We start from the raw sequence: 26,273 nt of genomic DNA, 5'->3' as shown, positions 1-26,273 counted from the left end.
CTTTGTTTTCCTTTATCATAAGGAATACTTTCTGTTTATTGAAAGAGGAATTATGGATTATTGCTTGACAGAAATAACACTTAAAATGGTAAATTCTTTTTTTTTTGTTTTGTTTTTGTTTTTTTGCCTTTTCTAGGGCCGCTCCTGCGGCACATGGAGTTCCCAGGCTAGGGGTTGAATCAGAGCCGTAGCCACCAGCCTACACCAGAGCCACAGCAACTCGGGATCCAAGCCGCATCTGCAACCTACACCACAGCTCATGGCAACAGCGGATCCTTAACCCACTGAGCAAGGCCAGGGATCGAACCTGCAACCTCATGGTTCCTAGTCGGATTCGTTAACCACTGCGCCACGATGGGAACTCCAAAATGGTAAATTCTAGTGTTAATTCTGGCACTGTCTTTCTCTTGTGCTAATAAACATTGTCTTTAATGATAATTAAAGAAGAGTACTTTATCTGTAGAACACTTTCATATGTAGTGTACCACTGAATCCTTATAAAACAATCCTATGGATTAACTAGATTGCACTTTATTTTACAAATTCAAGGTCAAAGCAGTTAAATGATTTTCTTCTCATCGATAACCTGAAGGACTTCCAACTTAAAATTTAGTGTTTTCTTTCTTACCACTGCCAGCACTAACTCTGCCTGATAAAAAGGAAGCCATAGCCTTTCTTGTTTCTAAAAAAATGTTTCGTATACCAAATATAGGGATAGAGTGAGAACACACAGACCAGTGCAGAGTACAGGCCCCTAGGCCTCAATCCTAGGTCCTGACCTAGAAAAATTTATAATCAGGTGACTTTACTGAAAAGAAAGCTGGGTCATCAGAGGCTTTGCTACCACAGACATGGACTTCAGAACTCGAAAATTCCTGTGTAGGAAATCAAGATCTTTCTCCATCCCTACCTCCTCACTGAAGAATTGAAAATAATTGTGCACAGAGCAGAACGTGTGTGTGTCTGTGTGTCTTTGTGTCTGTGTGTGAGAGAGAGAGGGGGAGAGAGAGAGCACAAGAGTGCTCTGTGGTCTCAGAAGACCCATTTCCCCAAATTTGCCCTAGGTCAGAAATGCCTCAGCAACTTACGGTTTGTCTGACTGGCATCCATGGTGTAAAAAGAAGCCTTTTCTTGGTCAAAGAAAGCATCTCTGGAGAGACCTGTTACTTAAAGTAGCGGTGATTAAAAACTGCCTCTCTGGAGTTCTCCTGAGGCGCAGCTCGTTAAGGATCCTGCATTGTCACTGCATCAGTGCAGGTTCAATCCCTGGTCTGGGAACTTTAACATGCCTTAGGCATGGCAAAAACAAAAAAACAAAAAACCGAGAAACTGCCTTTCCAATTTTTATGTTTAACGAAGACATATTTCTTTTCCTTCCTCTAGGACTTCATCTAGATGAGATCCATATCCCTCTGTACCCTAAGTTACAGTTCGTTTAAGTGCAAGCAGCATGGCCGGTTTTTAGATTCAGAAAGCCCCATTTATAAAATGTGTGGAACAGCTAACAATTCCACTCACGTACTTTTGTAAAGTTCTGTTACGTAGCCTGGCTTTTCTCTGATAATCTCCCTTTGGATCTTTCTGTCCCATAGCAGGTATTCTCAGCATGACCTCACTCAGAATTCTCTAGAATTCTGTGTTTGACGAAATCATTATTACCAGCAGGATGGTTTGTGTGAAGCTCCCAAATGCTGCATCTAGGTCGTTACCTTTTCATCCTCTTAGGCGGCCCATTCCACCTTCCTGGGCCCTCTTCCTTTCCTTGTCACTTTCATCCCGGAGTCTCTTAATCACTTACCCACATTTGGTGAAGATCTTGGCATCTTCCACATGATCTCTCCAGCCTACCATCATCCTGGGAGATCTCACTGTGTGTATTATCAGCCTGTTCAATATGTAACCTCACAGCCTCTTGATCTATTCAGTTCTAGTAACTTTGACGTGTACTGAGTTTCAACCACACTCTCTTTTATCTCAACTCTGAAATCATGTCTTGCTCCCTTCCTTGTGCCTGTCATGTTAACATCTTCAGGCCCCTTTACTCTCTAAGATTTTAATTTATGTTTAGCCAAGATTTACAACAACCCTAAAAGGTGGTAGTTTCCCCATTTCACAGATGTGAACATTGAGGTTCCTAGACCATGAGTAACTTTTTTAGTGCCATAGGGTTACTAAGTTGCAGAACCAGAGGTCCAGCTAGTCTGACTGGCTTCAAAGCCCAACACTTTCTACCCCTCCTCACTGAGCATATAAGGGAGGTACATGTTAAAGAAATTGTTTTTATCGGAGCCTGCAATGTGGATGGGAATGGAAGCAGTCTAAAGACAAGGGAGGCCAGTCTGAATGGGCAAGCAGAAGTAAGAGGGGAGCAAAAGATCGGGTTTTAACCGTTAACTGTTAATTAACTGTTAATTACAGTTAAGCCTGAGGGGATATGATATTTTCATACTGTTTGAAATTGTTTTCAATAAACACGAACATCTTTTGCAATTTTAAATTTAAAAAACAATTTAATGTTTTTAAGTGTCATTGATGACCCAAAGTAAGCTGGTGGTAGACCACGGAAAAGAAGAAAATGAATACACAAGACATCAAACTTCTCAAGTTGGAGTTCCCATTGTAGCGCAGCGGAAACGAATCCGACGAGGAACCATGAGGTTACGGGTTTGATCCCTGACCCCGCTCAGTGGGTTGGGGATCTGGCATTGCTGTGGCTATGGCGTAGGCTGGCAGCTATAGCTCCGATTAGACCCCTGGCCTGGGAACCTCCATTTGCCACAAATGCGGCCCTAAAAATCCCCCCCCAAAAAAAACTTCTCAAGTAATTGTTGGAGGGAAATAAGGATGTCAATCAAGCAAGGTTCTCAGCTTGGTTCCAATGGAAGGGAACACTAATAGTTTCTTTTTTATAACATATCAATATTGTCAGTGAGAAAGCAGTAGAACTATTAAGATCAAATGATGATCACATCCGTCAAGTAACACAACACATAATTGTTTTGTGCTTACGTGAAATATTCCAATTCTAGTGAAATTCATTTTAACCAGTTATTGGAACCTTTCTGCCAAACACTTTGGAGACCAGATTCTTTTGTTTTTATTATGATCCTTCCACCAAAAGTCAGAAAGGAAGTGTAAAAAAGAATAGTAGAACAGATCCAAGAATAGTATGACATATCTGTGTCCATAGTTCTAGAGCTGTTTTCCAGGAAAGTGGTAAATAAAAATATATACACCTCACTCTGGATTTCAAATTTGTTAAAAAGAAGTATATTGACAGTGAGGTTTACAGATTTACCTTTGAGTTGGGGAAAAAAATAGGATCTATGAAGTATAAAGTAATTTCTTCCTTGTCTCAGCACCACTGGAAATTGAATCTATCCTGTACGAGGGTCAGCAAACTTTTTTTTTTTTTGCTTTTTAGGGCCACATTCTCAGCATATGAAAGTTCTCAGGCCAGGGGTCTAATCGGAGCTATAGCTGCCAGCCTACACCACAGCCACAGCAACACGGGATCCGAGCCATGTCTGTGACCTACTTCACAGCTCACAGCAATGCCAGATCCTTAACCTACTGAGCAAGGCCAGGGATTGAACCCACAACCTCATGATTCCTAGTCGGATTTGTTTCCACTGCGCCATGACAGGAACTCCAGCAAACTTTTTAGAAAGAGCCAGATAGTAGATATTTTCAGCCTTGCAGACCAGAGCCACTCAACTCTGCCGTTATAGTAAAACAACCAGAGACAATACGGAAATGAATGTGGCTGTGTTCTAGTAAAACTTTGTGGGCATTGAATTAGAATTTATTATAATTTTGGTGTCACAAAAATGGTTTTTTTTTCAACCATTTAAAAAATAAAAACCATTTTTAGCCCACAGACTATACAAAAACAGGCAGTGGACTGGGTTTGGTCCACAGGCAGTTTGCTGGCACTTGCTTAACACTGTGCTTGAAGTAAGATTCTCATTAAATGTTTTTTGATACTCTACTGAGATCTTTCTGCAAATATATTTGTTATCATATATATTGACTATACCAAAATAAGAGGTGAAAAGCCGCATGTATTTCATAATACATACTGACGAATACTCATAAAATAAAATACAAGTAACTAACACAGTTACTTTCTAGAATACCTAAATTTGCATGTATAAAGAGGAAGTTATTAGAATTATAAACCATTTATTTAATATATTTTGAAAATTGAAATATATTTCTTTGAGTCTGTGTTTGGGAGTTCTTTCTAACAGTTAAGCAAATTTGACCGAATACTATGGACTAAAGATAAAACAGGCTCACATTCTACGGTTTACTGGGTAAATGAGACAGTGCTATAGCTCTCAGCATTATAGCTCCTATCAGTTGAAATATACACTGGTTTAAAAAGCGCCGATTTTAAAGATGAAACCGTGTATCTGTATACAACTATTTTCTGGTCCTTTTCATAAATCATACATCTAAATAGATAACTGCTGTAAAACAAGCCAAAAAAAAAAAAAACTATATTCAAAGAGAGCCGTTTAGATACTACAGATCTTCATATTTTTAAAGTCCAAAAATAGAATAGATTGATAATACTTAAAGATGATTAAGCATCTGACTGTAGATTATAGCAAAAAAGACTGGAAGACATTGTTTTCATAAAGCTTTACGTGGAAGTGTCATCTCTGAAATAGTAACGCAGATGTTGAACAAGGTTTATTCTTCGGCACTTACTTGATACTCCGTGTTTTATTTTTCAATTCTCATTTAAATTTTATAATTCGATCATTTTGAACAGCTATGTTCAAAAGAAGTTTTACAACTTTAATCTTAATAATCTCCAAAAAAAGCAGACATGCTATGTCATAAAATAACTATTAGTGACTAGTTTGTATCCTATAAATCTAACTTGAGTTGATAATATGGTCCATTACCAGCTAACTGCACAGAGTATTTTTCATTTTACACTCTTCAGTTACTTTTTAGTGAAGTGTTAAAAAATATGAAGCTTTTCTCCTCTCTAAAATTGCACGCTGTCTGTCTGTTATTAGGGAGATAACAGCTCTTATAAATGTTTCAGTAAGCGCTAAGTAGACAGTTATGTGCACTCTCATTCCACGCTTATTTGCTTACTGTAATAAACTGATAAAATATGTGTGGTTTGTCTCTGTGTATCTACAGGCATCATGAGTCACATAGATTTCCTTTAGAAATAATGTTGTGTCTGCAGAATTGATTGGTTATTTTCATAAACCATCTAAAGGTACACAAACGACTTTTATTATTTCAACATATGCTGTGTGAAGATTTGTAGAGGGTTATCTCACTGTTGCCTGATGCTTTTTGTTCTGTTAACTCTAAGAGGAGGCTTTTTAGTTTAGAGTTATTACAGCTACCGAACTAATTACCTCCTCAGGAATCATAGTGAGGATAACCCATATCGTTTGCTTGTAATGCAGCTGGATTTTTAATTCTTTGAACATTAGTAATTAAATAACTAAATCAAAGCTAATGTTTTCAAATATTGTCTTTCATACTATCCTGTATATACAAGTTTTCATATTTAATGGGATATAATGCTTTTACCCAAACTAGATGAGAATTAGTGTTTGTGTCATAGAAGTCCCTTTAGCTAGTAAGTTGTTCTTGGTGTATGCCTTTAAGGAATTTGGTATTTTTTCATTTATGTGCAGTTATATGCAGTAGAAAATTTCTAGTCAGGTCATATCTTAAAACCAACAAATATTAATATTATAATATCCACTTATCACCACAGTTAAGTTCCTTGAAAAACTAATATTTTTTAGGAACAGTGTTATAATTTAGCAGTCCGCATCAGGTAAATATAGTTATGACCAATACTGGTGGTATATTATATGTAAATTTCTATAATCTTGGAGTTCTGAAAATGGATAAATTTGTGTGTTATAAATTGAACATAAAAGCAGGGAATAAATGGAGAGACAGGTAATAAACATAATAAATAAGCAAATTGTGCATATTGTGTTAAAGAAGATATTAAGTAGCTATGGAAAAAGAGAAATCAGAAGGAAGAAATGCAACTAGGTTAAATCTCATTAAGCAAACATATATGGGAACAAAGCCATGTGAGTATTGGAAGAAAGTGCATTCTAGGAAGAAGGAACCAATGCCCAGGTAGAGGGATCACTGGTGTGTGCAAGGAGTAGCCAGGACGTCGGGGTGGCTGGAGTGAAGTGAGTCGTGGGTTCAAAAGTACAAGGAGATGAGGTCAAAAAAACAAAACGGAGTCAGAGTACATGGGGTGTACAGGCCTTTATAAGGATTCTTAGCTTTTACTCACAGTGAAATTGGAAGCCATTGGAGGGTATTGAACAGAGGGGTGACATGATGTAACTTTAACAAATTGGTGCTGGCTGCCATGCTCAGTTAGGGGGAGGGAGTGGGATGGACTGGAATTGGGGTTAATAGTTGCAAACCATTGCCTTTGGAATGGATAAGCAATGAGGTCCTGCTCTATAGCATTGGAAACTATATCTAGTCACTTATGATGGAGTATGATAATATGAGGGGGGAAAATGTATACATGTATGTGTGACTGGGTCACCTTGCCATGCAGTAGAAAGTTGGCAGAACACTGTAAACCAGCTGTATTGGAAAAAAATAAAAATCATCGAAAAAAAGAAGACTGTAGGAGTAATCCAGATGTGAGGCGGTAGTTGCTCAGGCCGGGATGGTAATGGTAGAGATAATGGGAAGTGGTGAGATTTACTTAGTTCATTCAGATAACTGTGGATTCCTTGCCCGAACTCTCCCTCTGGTGCCAGCTATGATTTTTCTGTTCTCTTAGTGAACTAAGCTTATCTCTGTCCTGGCATTTATCACACTGGTTGATTTACTTAGTTTCCCCCTGCTAAACAATAAACTCCTGAAGACTAGAATACTGACTTTGTCTCTGAATTATTGTGCTTATAGTGGTTGGCACAATTAACTCAGTAAATGTTAGTCCATTGAAAGAGTGAATTAATAAATTAATGATCAGTACTTATCTTGTATTTGAAATAGTGGTAATATTGGACCAGGAGCCCTGAAATACCTAATTCTTGGACAGGATCACCTTTCTCCCAGGGATCCCTGTGGGAGATATAGAAGTCAGAGAACAAAGACAGAGACAGGCAAGGCAGTACTTTATTATTAGCAGGGTTTTGCTCTCTAAGCTCAATATAGAACTCCAGTGAGTGGTATGGCCAAATCAAGGATTCCTCTTTCCTAAAGAAGGTAGGACTAAATAGCCTTGAATCAAAGCAAGCTCTTAGATTTCAACCATAAGAGTTGTTAATTCCATTTTTTCCCTTCTCTTTATTTTTTGAGGTGTAGTTGATGTACAATATTATGTACATTTCAGATGAACAACATCATGATTCACAAATGTTAAAGATTATACTCCATTTATAGTTGTAAAATATTGGCTATATTCCTCGAATTGCAGTATATCCTTGTAGCTTATTTATTTTATGCCTAGTAATTTATACCTCTTAATCCCCTACCCCCATCTTTCCCTTCCCCTCTTCCCTCTCACCACTGATGTGTTCTCTATATCTGTGAGTCTGCCTCTTTTCTTATATTCACTCATATATTTTATTTTTTAGATTCCACATATGTGATGTATGCATACAGTATTTGTCTTTGTCTGACTTATTTAATCTTCCAAGTCCATCTATGTTGTTGTACATGGCTAAAGTTTTCATTCTTTTTTTGTGGCTGGATAATATTCCATCCTATATATATACACACACCACCACCATCTTTATCCATTCATCTGTTGATGGGCACTTAAGTAGCTTCCATACCTTGGCAGTTGTAAATGTTGCTGTAAACAGTGAGGTGCATATATCTTTTCAGTGTTTTTTTCAAGAGTGGAATTTGCTGGGTCATATGATAGTTCTGTTTTTTAGTTTTTTGATAAACTCTATGCTGCTTTCCACAGTGGCTGCACCAGTTTACATTCCCACTACATTGTATGAAGAATCTCTTTTCTCCACCTCCTCACCAACATTTGTTATTCGTGCTCTTTTTAGATGACAGCCATTCTGACAAGTGTGAGATGTTATCTCTTTTTGATTTGCATTTCCATGATGATTAGCTGCATTGAGTATCTTTTCCTATGCCTATTGTTGATTTGCATTTCCTCTTTAGAAAATGTTTATTCAATTCTTCTGCCCATTTTTTAATCAGGTTTGGTTTTTTGATGTTGAGTTGTATGTGCTATTTATATATTTCAAATATTAAGCTCTTGTTGCTCACATCACTTGCAAATATATTCTCCTATTCTGTAGGTTGTCTTTTTGTTTTGTCCATGGTTTCATGTGCTGTGCAAAAGTTTTTGAGCTTATTTAGGTCCCATTCATTTACTTTTGCATTTATTTCCTTTTCTCTTATTTGACTCTTTTGACCTATAGAAGTGGTAGATTTATATGATTCAACCTAATCAGAGGCTGTACCTGCATCTCATCATAACATATGTACCAGAGCTTTAAGAAAAGAAATGAGAAAGCGCATTCTCCTGTTACGGGTTTATTTCCCAGTCCCTCAATTAATGTCCTGGAATCTGACTAATTCTGATTAGTAGTTGAGTTGGGGAATTAAATGATAGAAACCAAATTTGAACTAGCGTAAGCAAAAGAAGGGAAGTTACAGGAAGGAATGCTAGAGGATTTCACAGAAAACCAGGCTTCAGATTGGGCAGGAATATGTCAGCTCCAAGAACTATCCAAGTTAAAGATACGAGCAGGATTCTCTCTCTCTCGTTTGTTCTCTGTTTTATTTCTTCCTGAAGGATATGGCAGGAAATGTGGCCACAGTCATTAGAGTTTTAAATCTCAGAATTTTAGCCACTTGAGAGGGAATGGCTCGACTTCCCAAGTCCCAAACCTAAATATCCAAGGAAAGGGGCTCATTGGGCCGTTCCTGAACCAGTTATGGTGGTCAGGTCATGAGGTAGCGTGAGAAGATGACAGCTCCAGGAGGAACTGAATGTGGTAAGGTACCTAGAAGATGATGGGGTTTGTTGAGCAGACAATCCTCTACAAACCACTGCAGGGAGAAGAAAGCCTCTTCAAAAGACCAGCACCTTGTCTTGAGCCACATAAAAGCAACTCTGAAACACTGAATTCTGATTCCACAGTGTCACAGAACTTACTCGATGCTTTGTTATCAGCCATCAGAATACATCATGATGGGGGGAGGGGCGGGGAATTGGGATTGGCATATGCACACTGAGGTATATGGAGTAATTGGCCAGCAGGGACCTGCTTTATAGCCCAGGAGACTCTACCCAGTATTCTCTGATGACCTATGTGGGAAAAGAATCTGAGAGAGAATGAATATGTGTATATGTGTGGCTGGGTCACTTTGTTGTACAGCAGAAATGATCACAACCTTGTAAATTAACTATACGTCAATAAAACTTTAAAATACATAAAAAAAGAAATCCATAGAAACAGTAAACCAAGTTATAACATCAACTTTTATAAGGGAAAGAAGAAAGTAGTTTCTACTATTCAAGTAGTGTTCTCATTAGCAGAGTGCACTAGCCCAGGTGGTACTGCTGTGCAGATTTCAGAAAGTCACCCTTGAATATAAAGCGGGTTTTAAGCTCATGTCCACTTCTCAGTCATCACTGCACGTGGTAGTCCTCCTCAGTGTCCATTTAGCTGTTTTGGAGTAAGTGGATCTGGGAATTGTTGAGTGACCAAAAAAAAAAAAAAAGTGGATATCAAGAACTGTGAAGGGTATGAGATGTGACCCCACTTGCAGGGTAGACCTGAGACAGTTTTATGGATACAGGTAGAAGACACCAGACTCTTATCTCAAAGACAAAGGACAGTTTATTACTCACAGCAGTATCAGTAGAAGCCAGAGTAACATCTTTCCTGCCATTTCTCTCAGCCCCACTTTTCACAGGGAGATTCTATGAAGTCCAGGTGATGAAGGCATCTGCAGTGTGTTGCTGTAGAGAGGATTCTTGGCATAGAAGATCCCAGCCTTTTATAGGGATCTGCTGGCAAACCTGTCCAACCTTTGCCCCAGAGGGAGGCGCTTATGTGTTTCTAAAGACTACGTAGGTCCTTGAAAAATTTTCAGGACCAAAGTTGTTAGTGCCTTTGCTCAAAAGATGTGCAGAAATGTGAGAGATGTGCGGAGAACTGTTGCTCAACAAGAGAAGGGAGGAGGAGAAGGAAGGATATAACATTTGTGCCCTTAGATCAGAGTCAGCAAATTTTTTCTGTAAAGAGTCCAGATAGTAAATATATTATAGGACTGGAAGTGCTCATTTCCTCCACTGTAGAGTTAAAAAGCCACCATCCACAATATGTCAATGAATTAGAATGGCTGTGTTCCAGCAAAACTTTATAAAATAGGCATCTGGTCATATTTGGCTTGTGGGCTGTAGTTGGCTGACCCCCTACCCAAGATGATCCGTTTTGTTCAAGCTTCTTAAATATCTACCTTTTTTTCTTAAACTTAAATTCTCATTTTCATAGCCCCCATCTAGGTCATTCTATTTAATTTACCTTTCACGTCTTTTTTAACATTTAATAAGATTATCGTTATTTATAAAATGTGAAGTTAGAAAAGTCATTGACAATATTTGGCATCTGAGACTATAAGCCACCACCGATCATATATGTTTCTGGAATGTAAATAACTAACCTGATGTACAAAATGTTGAACTAAAATCTTGCTCTCTTGTTAGCATTAATTGTATTATGTATGGAAGCTGATGAAGGATTTAGGGAACCTGCTGGTTTTATTGAATAAAATATCACCTATGTAATTTAGATGCTGGAGAGGGTTTGCTGAATATGACTTGTATGATCTTAAAAAATACAATTAAAAAACAAATGTTGGAGTTCCCGTCGTGGCGCAATGGAAATGGATCCGACTAGGAACCATGGGGTTGCGGGTTCAATCCTTGGCCTCGCTCAGTGGGTTAAGGATCTGGCGTTGGCCATGAGCTGTGGTGTAGGTCCAGATGCGGCCCGGATCCTGCATTACTGTGGCTCTGGCATAGGTTGGCAGCTACAGCTCCAGTTGGACCCCTAGCGTGGGAACCTCCATATGCCACGGATGTGGCCCTAAAGTGACAAAGAAGACAACAAGTGTTTTCAGCATCAGCCCTGTTCTGTAGTGAAAAAAGCATGTGGCACTTAGCACAAAGTGCCATTTATGAGCTGTTTTTTGTGGAAGAACGCATAGGCTTCTTTGCATTATCATAGGTAAATTTTGAGGATTTTCAGGGAGGACCTTTTTTCAGTATTAACTTCATTAGTACTTCTTGAATAGTGGAGAGAATCACTGTTTTTCTCCATGTGCACATCTCTTAGCATTCTAATTACTATAATAGAGGGGCAGAATTTTGAGACAAAGTAGAAAAAAAATATTTGGACCATGTGTCCCAGGATTAGATTGAGAGAGAGAATCAATAAACCAACTAAGACAGGTTGATAACTCTTAAATGACTGAAGGCATGCCTTCAAAGAACCTTATATGGTGTTTAGAGTACTGATTGCTGGCTGCTTGTAATCCAGACTCCTGCTTCTGTTCTGTTTTTCTCATGGTACTCTAACATGCCTCTTTCCAGCTTTCTTATTTTGTGTGCATGATTTATAACTCTTAGATTTTTGTTGATGAACTTTAAATTATTAACATTATGACTAAGTTTTTAATGTCATCAGATGTCGGTGCATAGTGAACATGTTGAATAGATTAATACGTACTCTCGCAATCATAAAAGAAAACCTAGTTTGGGAGACAACACTTCCTAAAGCTAGTTAGGAAGAAAATCTTGATTAGGCCTATTTAATTACAAATTGATTTTTTTTTTTTAAAGCTTACCCATGTCAGGTCAAGCCTCATGCAATATGTTGAATGGAAAGATAGCCCCCATATGATTTTAGAATGGACTGTTTCTTCATTTAATATACTACCTCCAATTCCACTCACAATTGAATTTAACTAAAAGAGTCTAAAATTCAGGGGAAGAATAAATAAATGACTAGTCAAGAAAATATTGGGAGGAGGGGTAGAGAAGTGAGGGATGCTTTGTTTTGCCAAACAAGCAAATCGTATTATAGGGCTGTAAGAAAAGAAACAATGTGGTCCTGGTTTAACAGCTCTATCAAGGTCCAAAAATGTCTCCAAATACAGGGAGTTCCTGTTGTGGCACAGTGGGAACAAATCTGACTAGTAACCAGGTTGTGGTTTGATTCCTGGTGGCCTTGCTCAGTGGGTTAAGGATCCGGCACTGCCGTGAGCTGTGGTGTAGGCTGAAGACTCAGCTCGGATCCTGCATTGTTGTGGCTGTGGCGCAGGCCAGCAGCTACAGCTCTGATTCAACCCCGAGCCTGGGAACTTCCACATGCCACAGGTATGGCCCTAAAAAGCAAAAAGAAAAAAACAAAAAAACTTTCCAAATACATAAATTGCTAGAATGTTTGCATTTACACATAATTAAGGAAAAGCTAATTACCTTGTACAGATCATTTGTTAGGTATTTGGAGAAAATTAAATATGGAGTCAGTAGACCTAAATCAGTTCCTCATAAATTAAAAATTATAACCATGAAAGCTCTAGAAGAAAATGTAAGTGAATAGTAGTTATCTAATCTCAAAGTAGGAAAGATCTTTTGTCATTAAAGCAAAGGAAGAACCACCTTGAAAAGGAGATCATAGTCTTCAGTTTACAGTGAAAGAAATTCAAGTTGAAAAAAGTTAAAGGAATCACAATTGAAAATAAAGTATAATGGCAGATGATGATGTCCTGCAGTTCAAACCCAAGAAAATCAGATGACAAATTGTTATAATTAATAAGAAAGTTTGCAAAATATCCAAATATAATGTACTTAAGAAAAAAGTTTATAAGCTCTTAAAAATTGAGTATATAACTGTATTACCTTCTTATTAGATGTAGATTGACAAAATATTTTAATATATGCCTGCAGACTACCAAAGAATTTTAATATTGTTTTGAAGGCATTTACTTTATATTTGTATATAATTTCTGATTTCAAATCTATGTATAAGATAGCTTACTAAATGTATGTTATTGTGGTTTGTATAATACGTTAGGGAAAACAGGAGTTAAATGTTATGAATTTTTGTGTATTTTCTAAGGGGGTTAAAAACTATATTCACTAATTCACCTTTTTTGTCTTTTTCCAATGTGCCATAGGTCAGTACTCCTGTCTTTGTACCAATGACGACTCATGTGCTGCTTCATCGGATGAGTGGGAAAGGACTAGCGGCCCATTATTCCTTTCCAAGACAGCCTTGCATTTTTGGTGACAAGATGGTCTCTGTGCAAATAACATTGAATAATACCACTGATCGGAAGATAGAAAATATCCACATAGGGGAGAAGAAACTTCCTATGGGCATGCAAATGCATGTTTTTAATCCAATAGGTAAATCTTAATTCTCATTTAAAACTTTATCTCCTAGTTAGATGTGTTCCTTTTCAAAGTAAAGTAGAATACATGTTATTTTATTGACGTATCATCCTCAGTTTATATTTGCTTTTCCTTTGTAAACTATACTTATCATATAAGATAAATACATTTTTTTAAACCTTAATGAATCAGGTGCCAGCAATAGCCATAGCAGTACTGATGAAAAAATGGGTCTGGCCAATTAAAATTGGCCCCCATTTTTCCTATCTGCATCACCTTCCCCCACCTTTCTTTCTGGTCAGCTCCATTCCCTGCATGATTCGAGTCTGCCTTTTCTATGCACAACCTCCCATATCTCTCCTTCGCTGCTTCACTGCCCATTCTGTAGTTTGAAAAGTGAAGGAAGCAGAGACAGAGAGGGGGTGTGCTATTCCTCTTGTCTTCCTTTCCAGATATAGAAAGCAGAGTAGCCCACAGTATGTTACTGGTATTTTTATACATCATGTGTTTTAATCTTCTGCCACCCATTTAAAAATCAATTGACATTAAAGCCCAAGCCCAGAAAAGCACAAGGTTATGGCAGTTCGTGGTGCTTTATTCCCACATGCAGCACAATGGGCAGAGGCCGAGCAGGCTGCCCCTCCATGCTCCATGCAGCATGTGCTTCCCAGGCCACCTCAGTGCCCATTGTATCATACTGTCTCACCAACTGTCACCCCCCTTCCATTTTTTACTTATTTTACCAAATATGCACCTTTTAAAAATTATCTTTGTATGGCTTACTTGAGTTAAAAATAGTATAGTAACTAGGATGACTATCTGTTCTTTCTGTTGGTATAAGTGGAGGCAGTCCTAAAGGTGAAAGCTTCAGGCAAAATCTCAACTGAAAATGATAGAAGGTTTCTATCATTGAACCTTTGAAATGTTACAATCAGAAAGCTCCAGGTGATTCCTTTTTATAATCCTTTAGGTGACAAAGCCTTTTGACTAGGTAACTATGCCTTCTTTACTAGTTATTTTCTGTCACATAACTATTCTGTTTTTCTTCATCTTTGCCTGAGCTCTTTGACATTGTTGAATTCTGTCCTATGGTGGTTTTGAGTCATTCAGTAAAGGAAGTCATTCTTTGGGTCCTGTTTCTACAAAGGAATAAAACAATTCCTGACGCATGAAATATGCTCGAGTTAGTGAGTTGATTTCAGAACACACTTAGTACCCGTTTTAAAAAAAAAAAAAAATGTGGGTAATTAAGACACCATTTAAAGAATACAAGGTGTCCTGATTTTTATTTAATTATTTTTGAAGTTAATATATTGCTGAGGAATTAACGAATATCCCAATTTGCATTCTTCTTTATTGCTTGATATCCAGCTTTTTTTACCTAGTTAAAAAATTAGTCTAGTTTAAAAAGGGTCAAGCTGCTGATATATGAATCGTGTGAAGGTTGAAAATGTTATCCAAAGGTTAAAACAGTAGAACAGTATTAACATCTCTTTGAGCTGGCATAATAAGTCGATGAGTTGACCTTTCGTTGGCCTATGTAGAATAGAAGAAATAAATATAATAAATTTCATAGTATGGCCTTAACACAAAAATAAAATACGAATATATGCCATTACCTCAGTACTAGTAATAGACTTTCTTTTCTCTTCTTAGACAAAATTTTCTGGCTTTTGGTGTTTCATTTGTTTCATGGGCATTTATTGAATACCCTCAAGATTCAGAGTTCTTGCCTATACAGTATGTGTTTGTATATAATAACCACCTAGTCTCTTTGATCAGTAGATAACAGTAGAATTCAGAGTATGATATATCTTAATTAGTCCTCCAAAAACATCTTAAGACTGCAACAAAGAACAGATACCACATTTTCCTCTTTTTGTGAAATAAGGGCACTAAGATACCTGTTTTATTTAATAAGCACATATGTGTATGGTAAGAAGTCCAATAGCTTTCTTATTTGTCACCAGTCTGTTCTCTTTTTCTCTATGACTTTTATCAGGATTTTGGCCCACCTTTAGCAAGAAACTGGATTCCTTATAAGAGTATTAGGAATAAAGGGCAGTTTTCCCCAAGGAGATCAGGTACATGAATATAAGAGTCTGAAAACACACACATTCTGCACTATATTCAGTGACTTTATGTTAGCAGTTGACAAGTTTGAGTTCAGCTAAGATTTCATGAGTTACTGTACCACTGTCACATCGAAGTATATGGCATCCTGTGTGATTTCATTTGTTGTTATTAATGGTGTGGTGTAATAGGGCCACTGTTTTTCAGCCATTTCTATATAACCCTCTCATGTATAGAGCAGTGATCCAGAAGCAGTTTCCAAATACAGACACCTGATCAAATAAACTTTCCCAATGTAGTAGGCTTCAAATGTTATAAAAATCTATTATATGAATAATTTTATGCTGATCACTTTGCTCTTGAAGCGTTCATATAATAAAACATGCCATTGATCATGAACTATCCTCCAGAATTAGTATGGTACTAAGCTCACAGTTAATTATCTTAAGACTGAGGATGTTATGAAACTCTGTCAGAGTGCTGTCAACAAGGTGTCTTGAGAGCTGTCACTTTGTCAGATGAAATACGGGGTTACATGGTGTAGAGAGATCTAAGTCCTAAATGTCATCGTGTTTTGGAGATGACAGCATTTGCTACAAATGTGGTGTCAGCTGCAAACAAGACCAAACCCCTCTATATCTATGACGGTTGAGGATTCACTAAAGAATAGCCTTGAGCAGTGTGACTGACAGCTGTGAATTGATAAGGTGTAGCTTTAAGCAAAATGCAAGGAAACTATTCTTAAAGTTATTTACTCTACAATAAAGCCTGTTTGCTAAAGATTAGGTAGCAAGCCTTCTGGTACCATCCTGGTAAATGTTGGATTTATAAACAAATGAACTTCAAACTGGAATCAGCAAACCAGCTACTAAGCAAGCAAACCAGTAACACTTTATAAATCAGCATCAAACAAATACCTTCTTCTAATGCCTAATCTTCATTGAACCTTTGAGATATAAAAATACTTCTTAGGCGTTCTCATCATGGCTCAGTGGTTAACGAACCCAACAAGTATCCATGAGGACGTGGGCGGGTTCCATCCCTGGCCTTGCTCAGTGGGTTAAAGTATCCAGCATTGCCGTGAGCTGTGGTGTAGGTCACACATGTCGCTCAGATCCCATATTGCCTTGAGCTGTGGCACAAGCTGGCAGCTGTAGCTCGGATTTGACCCCTAGCCTGGGAACCTCTGTATGCCATGGGTGCAGCCCTAGAAAGACAAAAAAAGGACAAAAATAAAATAAAAATACTTTTTAATATCTTAAGTTTATTGAATTATTCTTCTGTCCTGTCTGAACCATCATTTCTATAATGGTTAGCCTTGAACGGCAAATTATACTTACCAACAAGCCCTAGGATGGTCACAGTCTACTGGATTAGTGCGTGCTTGTTAGAATGTAACTCCATCTAACAATGTACATGCAGAAGAGGTAACACCTAAATATCAAGCTACTATGCAGTATGACTACAGTTATACTGGAGACTTTAAGCACAGTAGAAAACAAAAGTGAATGGTTTTTCTTTAAATATATAATTATACATAAATATTTATACTAACTAGGAATATTTTAAGATCCCTCGTTATTCTCTTGTACATCATTACATTTTGACTTTGGAATCGTAAGCAAAATAAAATGCTGTTTGTCTTGAGTTTTATCATTGTCAACTGAAAAACACCCGTGTTGTATATCAAAATAGTTAACTTTCCATACTTGATTCGTTGATAGATGAAGCTTCAAAGATTACAAATCTATAAAATGTCATTTTATTATTTCATTTTCAAGATAACCTAATCTGTTATCAATTTTCTTTTAGTAATTTGAATAATGCAATTAGACTTAGGTTTTGGTTCGCATAATGCCAATTGTCTTGATTAACTTCTTAGGACGCAAATTCATTTCATCTTCCATCTTTGCTTTAATTTGCACGTGTTAAATTTTGGATTTTTTTTTCCCCAGTGGAAATCTAGAACATTGTTTAAAATTTATGTTCTGTACCTATAGAGTAAATATTCCATAATTTTAAGCACCCAGAGTCTAGCACATAATCTCTTAAAAGCACCCAGAGTATACTGCAGTTGTTCCAGACAGGAAAACATTTATTTCCTTCTCACCTTCCGTGCCTATGAAGACATTACTATAAAACATGAAATGGCTAAGGATGAGGTATATTTGAAACAAGTAGGTGTGATGTGTTCATTGAAATATGCACAGAATTAAGTTGTGAAAAAGAAAGCCTTCATGTGAAGTTACTTTATAATTTGCTTTAATATTCTTAGTTTGAAATTTTTTTTTACAAGCTGTCCTTAAATCTGATTGTTTTAAACTACGGACATAGGTTTTCGGTGTTTAGTTTGGCTCTTTTTCACATGCTACCTGTTTTCATGTCTAAATTATCTTACTTCCTAGGATCTCTTGAGCCTGGGGGATCCATTACTGTTTCAATGGGTATTGACTTTTGTGATTCCACTCAGACTGCCAGTTTCCAGTTGTGGTAAGTTCAATTATTCTTCTATATTTCATATTACCTACAAAGGATAGATAGCAGATCAGAATCTAGGCTTTAACAGCTTTTTCTCTGAGAGACAAAACACTTACACAAATGTGCTTTTCTTTGGCAATGTTTAGACTGCCATGGAATAGCTGTACAAATTGTGTATAATATATGTATTTTTACACAAACTATAGTTACACACCTAGCCATTACAGTCTGCCATATGTGGTTGAATTTCATGGTTTGTTGGTTAAAGTAAGAAGCTACTGCTAACCAAATTTTTTTTTCTTTTTTCTGTTTTTTTTTTTGCTTAACAGTTTTGGAAATTTTATGAGAAAATTCAGAAGAAATTAAAAACCTTAGTAATACTGTTCGCTAGCCCAGAGAAGATATATTTTGAAATATTTTAAATGTTATCTCAAACCTCTTAAGTGGAGAATTATTGATTCTATCAGTATTGAAAAGTCATACATTTTTCCCTTTTTCCTTTAATTTACAAACTGCTTTTGATGAAATTCAAAAAAGAACATTTATCAGGTGGCAAAGGTTTCACTGGTGAATACTATTCAAAAGAGCTTTTCTAAGATTGGGTTTTTTCAATGTTACAGTTTACATATAATATTTTATACATTTCTGATGAAATCCAGAAACAATTAGCAAATTAGTACACTACTATATTCATGCACCTTTAAGAATTTTCCTTGAACTCATTTCTTTTATATCTTTCTGCCCTAAGATGTGATTTGTTATTTTGATTCGAGGTGGCTTTGTTTTTATTTCTAAAAAGAATTCAGTCATTTTATTTATGTAAATTTTAGCCAGCTTCTAACAGAATTTGTTATACTAAAAATCTCCAAGTTTAGGAAATAGACACTTTTAAATAAGTGTATAGGTCAAATATAGTGAACCTTTCTTTTTCATTCACCTTTTCAGTTTACCAGTAATTCAGGCCTAATATTATACCATTTGTCGCTGAGAACCTGCAGTGATGAATATAAGCCATGTAGCATAACACATTGATTTTATGCAGATCATCACCTTTATGTTTTGGGAGGTCTGCTATATTAGTGATATATAAAAACTGATTACTTTTCCCAACATTGCCTAGTAATTGTTTATTATTTTTCTATTAGACAAACAACACAGATCAATATTCCTGAGCCCAAGACTATGAGTAACATCACTCTAAATAGATTTGCCTCCAACGCCAGAGGTATATTCATTTTAATGATTTCGACAATGTGAGCCCAATGACAAAGCTTATGCACTAAGTTAGGACAAAATTTGAGAACTAAAAAAATTATTTTTGCTTTTCAGTGTATATAAAAAAACATTTTGTATTTCTGCATAACAAGGTGGGGCTTTTAAAAATATTTTTTCATGACATGCATTTTCTCTTTAGTCCATTGGACAAGATTTGCATCTTGTCTTTCACAATGAAGTCCCCTCAGGGATAAGTATTTAGGTAGCGTACAATTTTTATCTTACGTTGTAAACTGTCCACGAACAATCTTTTCTCATCTTCTCCTAGGCTAATTTTAGGAAACTTTATTTTGGATAGAAAACAGACTTAGCTGCTATCTCAAGCACTTGCTTTAATATGTTTTTCTGTTGTGAAGGTATAAATTAGTTATTTTAGATTTTTATCAAGCATATAAGCACACTAGATCAAAAATTATTTTGTGTGTGTGTTTCAAAAAGAACACTTTGTCTTGCATCAGATGTAATTGATCCTGAAGCAGTGTAATCACAATTACTCACTTTCTTAATTGGCCTGCCCAAAATCAGAAAATGGAAACCGATCGACAGTGTTTAAATCAATAGCTTCATAGTAGTGCAAGTGGGGGTAGGGAGATAGTGGTAATGGGTAGATCAATTGGTCTTAGATGCCAATCACTGACAGTGCCCTTTGCATAGTAAATAGCACTTTTTGCTTAGTGATGTGCTGTATTAGTCTTGGATGTCCAGTAAATAGGGGAAGAAAGCAAAAATGGCTGATGCTGAATTTTTTCCTCAAAATACGTTATACAAATCAATACATAAAATTATGGGTAATAGAGCATATTTGATAAGAAGCCTTCAGAAAGGCTAAGAACATGGACTATGAGCCATTCAGCATAGGTATGCTTCTCTTTATTAAAAGAAAAAGGAACGAGAGTACATGATCCTACTTAAGCTTCTAGATTAATTCTCTGTATCATTAGAGTTATATGATACATATATAGATGGATAAAACTATTATATATAACTATATAGTTATATGGATACTTGATAAGTATTAATGTCTTTTTTTTGCTTTGTATCTTAAATGGTCATCAAATTAAGTCCTTGATTAAATTTGTTGAGATTGAAAATGTGTATAATATATATAAATGTATCTCTCTAAAAGTAGATGCAGTGCATAAACAGGTCTCATCCTTGTGATCAGCAGGCATAAACATATTAACTAGTATGAAATTACATGGCTTGGCTCAAGTTAGAGGGCTGAGCACTAGTATCCACCCCTCTTTTTGCCCAAAATCCATTAAAAAGGTGAAAATACATTCTTTAATAGAGAATGAGCACTAAAAAGAGAAAGAGTGCCATTAGCTGACCAGAAATTGTGAAGAATTATTGGCAGTTAGAAAGCAAATGGGAGCAGGTAAACAATAACAGAGAAAATAAAAACCACAGAGCAAAACACTCATGGGAAAAACTACTACAATGGTAAGAACAAATCTGGCAGATGATCAAACAGAAAGTAAGCAGGAGAAAAGAAAAGTTAGGGTAAGACAGTATTAGGGAATTAAAGAACTACTTCCAACCCCCAGGTTCCACAGCCTTGCCCCCAGCAGCAGCCAGCACACACTGAGTCAGAGACCTAAGAATTACCTGTAAGGAAGGTGAACAACTGCTTGCTTGGGAAGGACTTTTAGTGAGGACGTGGGGGCCTAAGAGAACACAAGCGTTGGGTTTGTAGGAAGGAGGCAGGATGGTGGGAGATGAGATGAAATGCACTCTGTCCGAAAGAGTGATATTCTCAAGTCGTCTACCACCAGGGTAGAGCCAGTCTTATGTCTGTTGGTGGAGACAAGGCCATTGCCTACCTACCTCCCAACTTCATGATCATGTAACTAGTCATGTCTCACCCACGTTAAGAAAACTCTAGTCAGAGAAAAGGCCCATAGAAATAACACTCCCCTGTATCAAGCAGTTGCTCTGTGCCAGGCACTGTTTTAAACACTTGTGTTGTATGTGTAAATTTACCTAATTCTCAAAACATTCATAAGAGTATTAATTATCATCCCACTTTAGAGGTGAGTAAACTAAGGCAAAGGGAGAAAACTTGTCTAAAATCTCGTAGCTAATAGGCAGCAGAATTTGGCTGTGTTTGTAAGTTGAAACTAGTCCTTCATTATAAATGAAACACAGTTTAGGATGATCAAGCTTTTGAAGGGAAACCGTCGATTTGAAAGGGAAAGGTCAGAATGTCTCCAAAGACTCACAGATCATGAAGGGAGCAGACAATTTGAGAAAGAGAAGAGATATCTCTAAAAATTACAAAGAAGAAACTGTCTTGGCTCAGCGGTAACAAACCCGACTAGTATCCATGAGGATTCAGATTCGATGCCTGGCCCCCGTCAGTGGGTTAAGGATCCAGCCTTGCGGTGAACTGTGGTGCTGTGGTGTAGGTCATAGACACGGCTCAGATACGACATCGTTGTGGCTGTGGTGTGGACCGGCAGCTGTAGGTCCGATTCAGCCCCTAGCCTGGGAACTTCCATATGCTGCAGGTGCAGCCCTAAAAAGACAAAGATAAATTAATTAATTAATTAATTTTTAAAAATAAAATAAAAATTACAAAGACTATATGGTTCAAGAGAACACTACAACTGTAAAGCAAGAATGCATTGCTTACTTTGAAAAGGAGTAATTAGGCAATCTAAAATATAGTCTCAGAGATCTAATGCCAAAAGGAATTCAGTGGGTGAATGATAGACTGGACACAACCGAAAACTGACACAGTGTTCCATAAGAGGAGTCAGGGAATTCAGACAAAAAGACAGAGATGGAAAATATGAAAGAAAATTTAAAAGAACTAACTCACCTAGTAGGAGATCTAAAAGGAAAGAAAAGAGACAATGGAGAGAAGAAATAATTAAAGAAGTAAATTCTAGGAGAAAATTTTCCCAAGCAAAAGAAATGTATAAGCCTTCAGATTAAAAGGACCCATCAAAGGCCAAACAGGATGAACATGAACATCTAGCAAAAAGGCCACATCCTGGTAGAATTTTCGATAAGGAGAGAATCACTCCAGTATCTTCAGAAAGAAGAAAAGCAGCTTACCTAAAAATGAACAAAAAGACGATTGGAATCAGATTTCTCATCAATATTGTCGTCAATTCTGGTGACCAGAAGGCAAGGTACATGACCTTTAAAATTTGAGAAAACCAACTAGACATTTTTTTCAGAAAAGCAAAGATTCTATCAGTTTACCACCCATAGACCCTTTCTAGAAAGGATTACTCAAAGATGTACTGTCATAATTTTTTTAAAATTTGAGACAGAGAAAAGCAGAATTTAAAAAAACAAAGAATTCTGCCTGTAAAATCTATCAATGTGTAAAAATTGTCCACATCTAATGTGAAAAATAAATTTTAACTCTCTGGGATCACAATCTCAACATGGACAAGTGCGAGGAGGAGTGATGGTGTTCTTGTCATGCTTGGCAAGAGGATTGATTGATGGCAAAAAAAAGAAGTTTAACTATGGTTTAAAATGTTAAAGTTAACCTCTGAATTAATGGAAATATGATGTATTATAACCTCCAAATGACTGGAGAGAAGCATAAAAGGAGTGCCTAAAACTCGACCAGTTTATTAATGAAGCGGGAAAAGAAAAAAGCATGGCAAATAAAAAACAAAATAAGATGGCTGGAAGGGGCCATACATAGTAGTTATCAGAATCGATGTCAGTAAGTTAAATTCCACTTATATCAAACATGTAAAAACCCAACATACACTTTTTATATTAACCCCACCTAAAAAAAGGATGGCAGAGAAAAATGGAGAATAAAAAAATAAAATGTGTATGTGTGTTTATTATCAGACATACAAGTTACCTGTCATCACACGAAATATCAGAAACATTCTCTTTTAAGTCAGTAAAGCAAAACAAGGTTACCCTCTTTCAACACTATTTCATGTTTTAGTGGAAGTTCTAACCAATACAGGAAGACAAGTAAAAATAGTTGAGGTATAAATCCTAGAGAGAAAGACACAAAATTATCATTTTACTCAATACGTAATTACTGACCCACAAAGTCTTGAAATCTACAGAAAATCTGTTATTTAAACTAACAAGTTAGGAAGATGGTACAAATCACTATATAAAAATCATTAAGATTTCTACATAAGAGGAATAACCAATTTAAGATATGAATAACATTATATGAACAACAAAAGGAATGAATTAATGAGAACTATGTGGGAATTTACAAAAAGAGTTGAAACTTTCCTGAAGGCCAAAAAAGATACAAATAAAATTATAAACATGTCGTGTTCCTAAATGGGACATAGTACTCTCCCTCAAGTTAATCTTCAAATTCCTTGTGATTCTATGCTAAATTGCAGTAAGCCTTTTCAAGGAACTTAACAAATTTCTAAAATTCACCTGGAAAAAAGAATGTCCAAGAAATGTTCAAAACAAAATTTAAATGAAAAAAGCCTTTTTCAATAATAACTTCTAATTATTATTTTAAGTCACAAGAATATATTTTTTTAATGTAATTGGCTATTGGCACAGGAATCAGTGAAACAAAATAGAGAATTTAGAAATTTACAAATTTTGTATATCATAAAGATAATGTTTCAAATCAGTGGGGAGAGAATGGACCATTGAATAGATGGTGTGAGGACTACTATCTAGAAGAAATAAAGATACCCTCCCCCACAAATTATTCCAAAATGAATTACAGAGGGATTTATGATTTAATCATAGAAAATATAAGAGTATTTAGAAATTATATAGACAAATATTTTTATACTCTTTGGGGCAAAATTCAAGCAAGACGCAATAGCCAGAAAACTATACAGATTGACAGATATGACTATTAAAATTTTTAACTCTATAAAGAAGAAAAAATAGATATCAGAATAGGTAAGAGGTGGTGAGAAAGTATTACAGCACATTTAGGAGACAGAAGTTTAGTAACCAGAAGTTCTAATAAAGAACACTCATAATCAGTAACAAGGAATCTAATGTAAAAGTGGAACAAGGTCGAGAATAGTTCATTAACAAAAAAAGAAATGCAAATGGCCAATAATATATCCATTGTCAGTAGTAGACAGGAAAATAAAAAAAAATTTCATCCATCAGATTTGCAAAATTGTTTTTGGCTGCGCCCATCACATGTGAAAGTTCCTGAGCTAGGGATCAAAGCTGTGCCACACCAGTGACCCAGCCTGCTGCAGTGGCAAAGCCAGATCCTTAACCTCTGTGCCACAAGGGAACTCCTGCAAATTTTAAAATGATTTTAATGTCTGACAAGAAGGGTACAGAAGAACATGTAGTCTTGTGTATTGCTTTTTGGCACCACTTTGTTTAGGTCAGTTAGGCAATATCTAGCTAAATGCCAAATATTCATACTCTTCAACTTAGTGACTTCATTTCTAGGGTCTCAGGCTTTGGGAAATATTGGTGCTTATGCTGAAGAAATAGATCTATCCAAGGGCATTAACTGAGCATTGTTTGTAAAGGGGATGTATGCAAATGATAATTGTTGGTGGAATATGTAAATAAATTATACTACTTCCCTATTATGTATGTAGGTTTTAAGTATCTACTGTGGATTAAGCTCCATACTGGGTTATCTTATTCATTAAATCATTAAAACTAGCCTGCAAGGTAAGTGCCATTTTTCTCATGGCATAGATAAGGAAACTTGAGTCTCCCAATGGTTAGACTACATGTCCATTTCTCTTACCTAGAAAATTTACCAGTTTGGATCCTAGGGGTCTGCAAAATGAGGTTATAGGCATTGCAATTAAATACAGAACAAGTGGAATTTTGTCTTATATTAAACTGTTACGCCATCTGATCCCATGTAATTAGGCTATTTAGGGCTACCTAATAATAGTACTTTGTTGACCTGGTAAATTGTTAATTCCATTAAATTTACATCTATCATTACTCATTTTCACCGTTCCCTTATCCATGTCAAGCCCTCTGTGTTTAGCCCCATGTTCAACCAAAGGAGAGGAGATGAAAAAAAAGGAGGGGGATAAAGGAGAAGAAAAGCTGTAAGGAGAGAGAAATGAACAATTTTTAAAAGACAGAATATTTAAAAGGAGGTACATAGAAAATGGTGGAGGACATCCTAGAACACTGACATGAGTGAAAGTACAGTTTCCCCAAAATAAAGAGGAAACATTCCACCTTACTCCCTGCTCGGCCAGACCTTGCTTAGAAGCTGAGACTGGCTTATAAAGTATGTTATGTACTAGTTACATTAATTAGGTGTTGCATTCAGTTGTTTGTAACAGAAACCCAACTGTAGTGACTTCATCAAATGGAGTTTATTATTCTCCTGGCATAAGAAGAACAGAAGTCAGCAGTTCAGAGCAGCTTGAGCAGCTCTACAGTGTCTTCTGGTACAAGGCCTTCCCAGCTTTTTGTTCCATATGTGCCAATTTCCTTAGCATGTGCCAGTCATTCTCAGGGTCACAGGATGGCAATTCTACTTCCAGGATTCTGTCTGCATTCCAGGCCGAAAAAGGTGAAATGGAAAGAGGAGCCACATCTGTGTCAGAAAAGCAAAGCTTTCCCAGAAGTCCAAGTAGACTTCTGTTCAGACTTCAGGGGTCATGACTGGGTCACTGACCACTCCTACTTATAGTGTGGAGGTGGGTGCATTGTGTACCTGGAAAAATCCAGGATTATGTCAGGAGAGAAGAAAAAGAAAGTAGATCCTGAGTAAGCAATGAGTCGTGTCTGCCGCAGCAGTGTTCCAATTTTATTTTGCCTCAAGAGACCCATTTTACATGCACTTAAGTTAGTTTTTCATATGTAATTGTGTTAATCATTTCACCAACCACAGAAAATAAAACATGCATTACCCAAAAGTAACAAAAGCAAGACATATACAGTCGAGTTGTATACATCAGTCTCTAACAAATTGGTTGTTGCCTCTGGGGACCTTTAGGACTAACGCTTTTCCCCCAAACTTAAGCCTGCTTCTTACCCACCTTGATTTTCATATATGGCTTAGAAAGCAAATCTCCTTTCCTTCTTCCTCTGGTCTCCCACCCTTCTCCCT

The 26,273-nt window shown here is 36.6% G+C and overlaps 1 protein-coding gene across 2 annotated transcripts in view; it reads left to right on the top strand.

Moving 5' to 3' along the window:
- AP3B1 (adaptor related protein complex 3 subunit beta 1) overlaps positions 1-26,273 on the top strand; it is a 267,807-nt gene that overhangs the window by 219,607 nt on the left and 21,927 nt on the right. For both annotated transcript variants that reach the window (XM_021076471.2, NM_001098585.1), the window contains 2 exon segments: positions 13,198-13,429; positions 17,893-17,977. In XM_021076471.2, the coding sequence (XP_020932130.2) occupies positions 13,198-13,429; positions 17,893-17,977 (317 nt within the window).

The sequence above is a fragment of the Sus scrofa genome, chromosome 2 (assembly GCF_054392235.1).
Source record: "Sus scrofa isolate SSC_HxYL_T2T_F1_AM1 chromosome 2, Sscrofa_HxYL_maternal_Yorkshire_Landrace_v2.0, whole genome shotgun sequence".
Lineage (NCBI taxonomy): Eukaryota > Metazoa > Chordata > Mammalia > Artiodactyla > Suidae > Sus > Sus scrofa.
The sequence above is the reverse complement of the archived record's forward strand: the minus strand, read 5'-3'. Positions and strand labels throughout refer to the sequence as shown.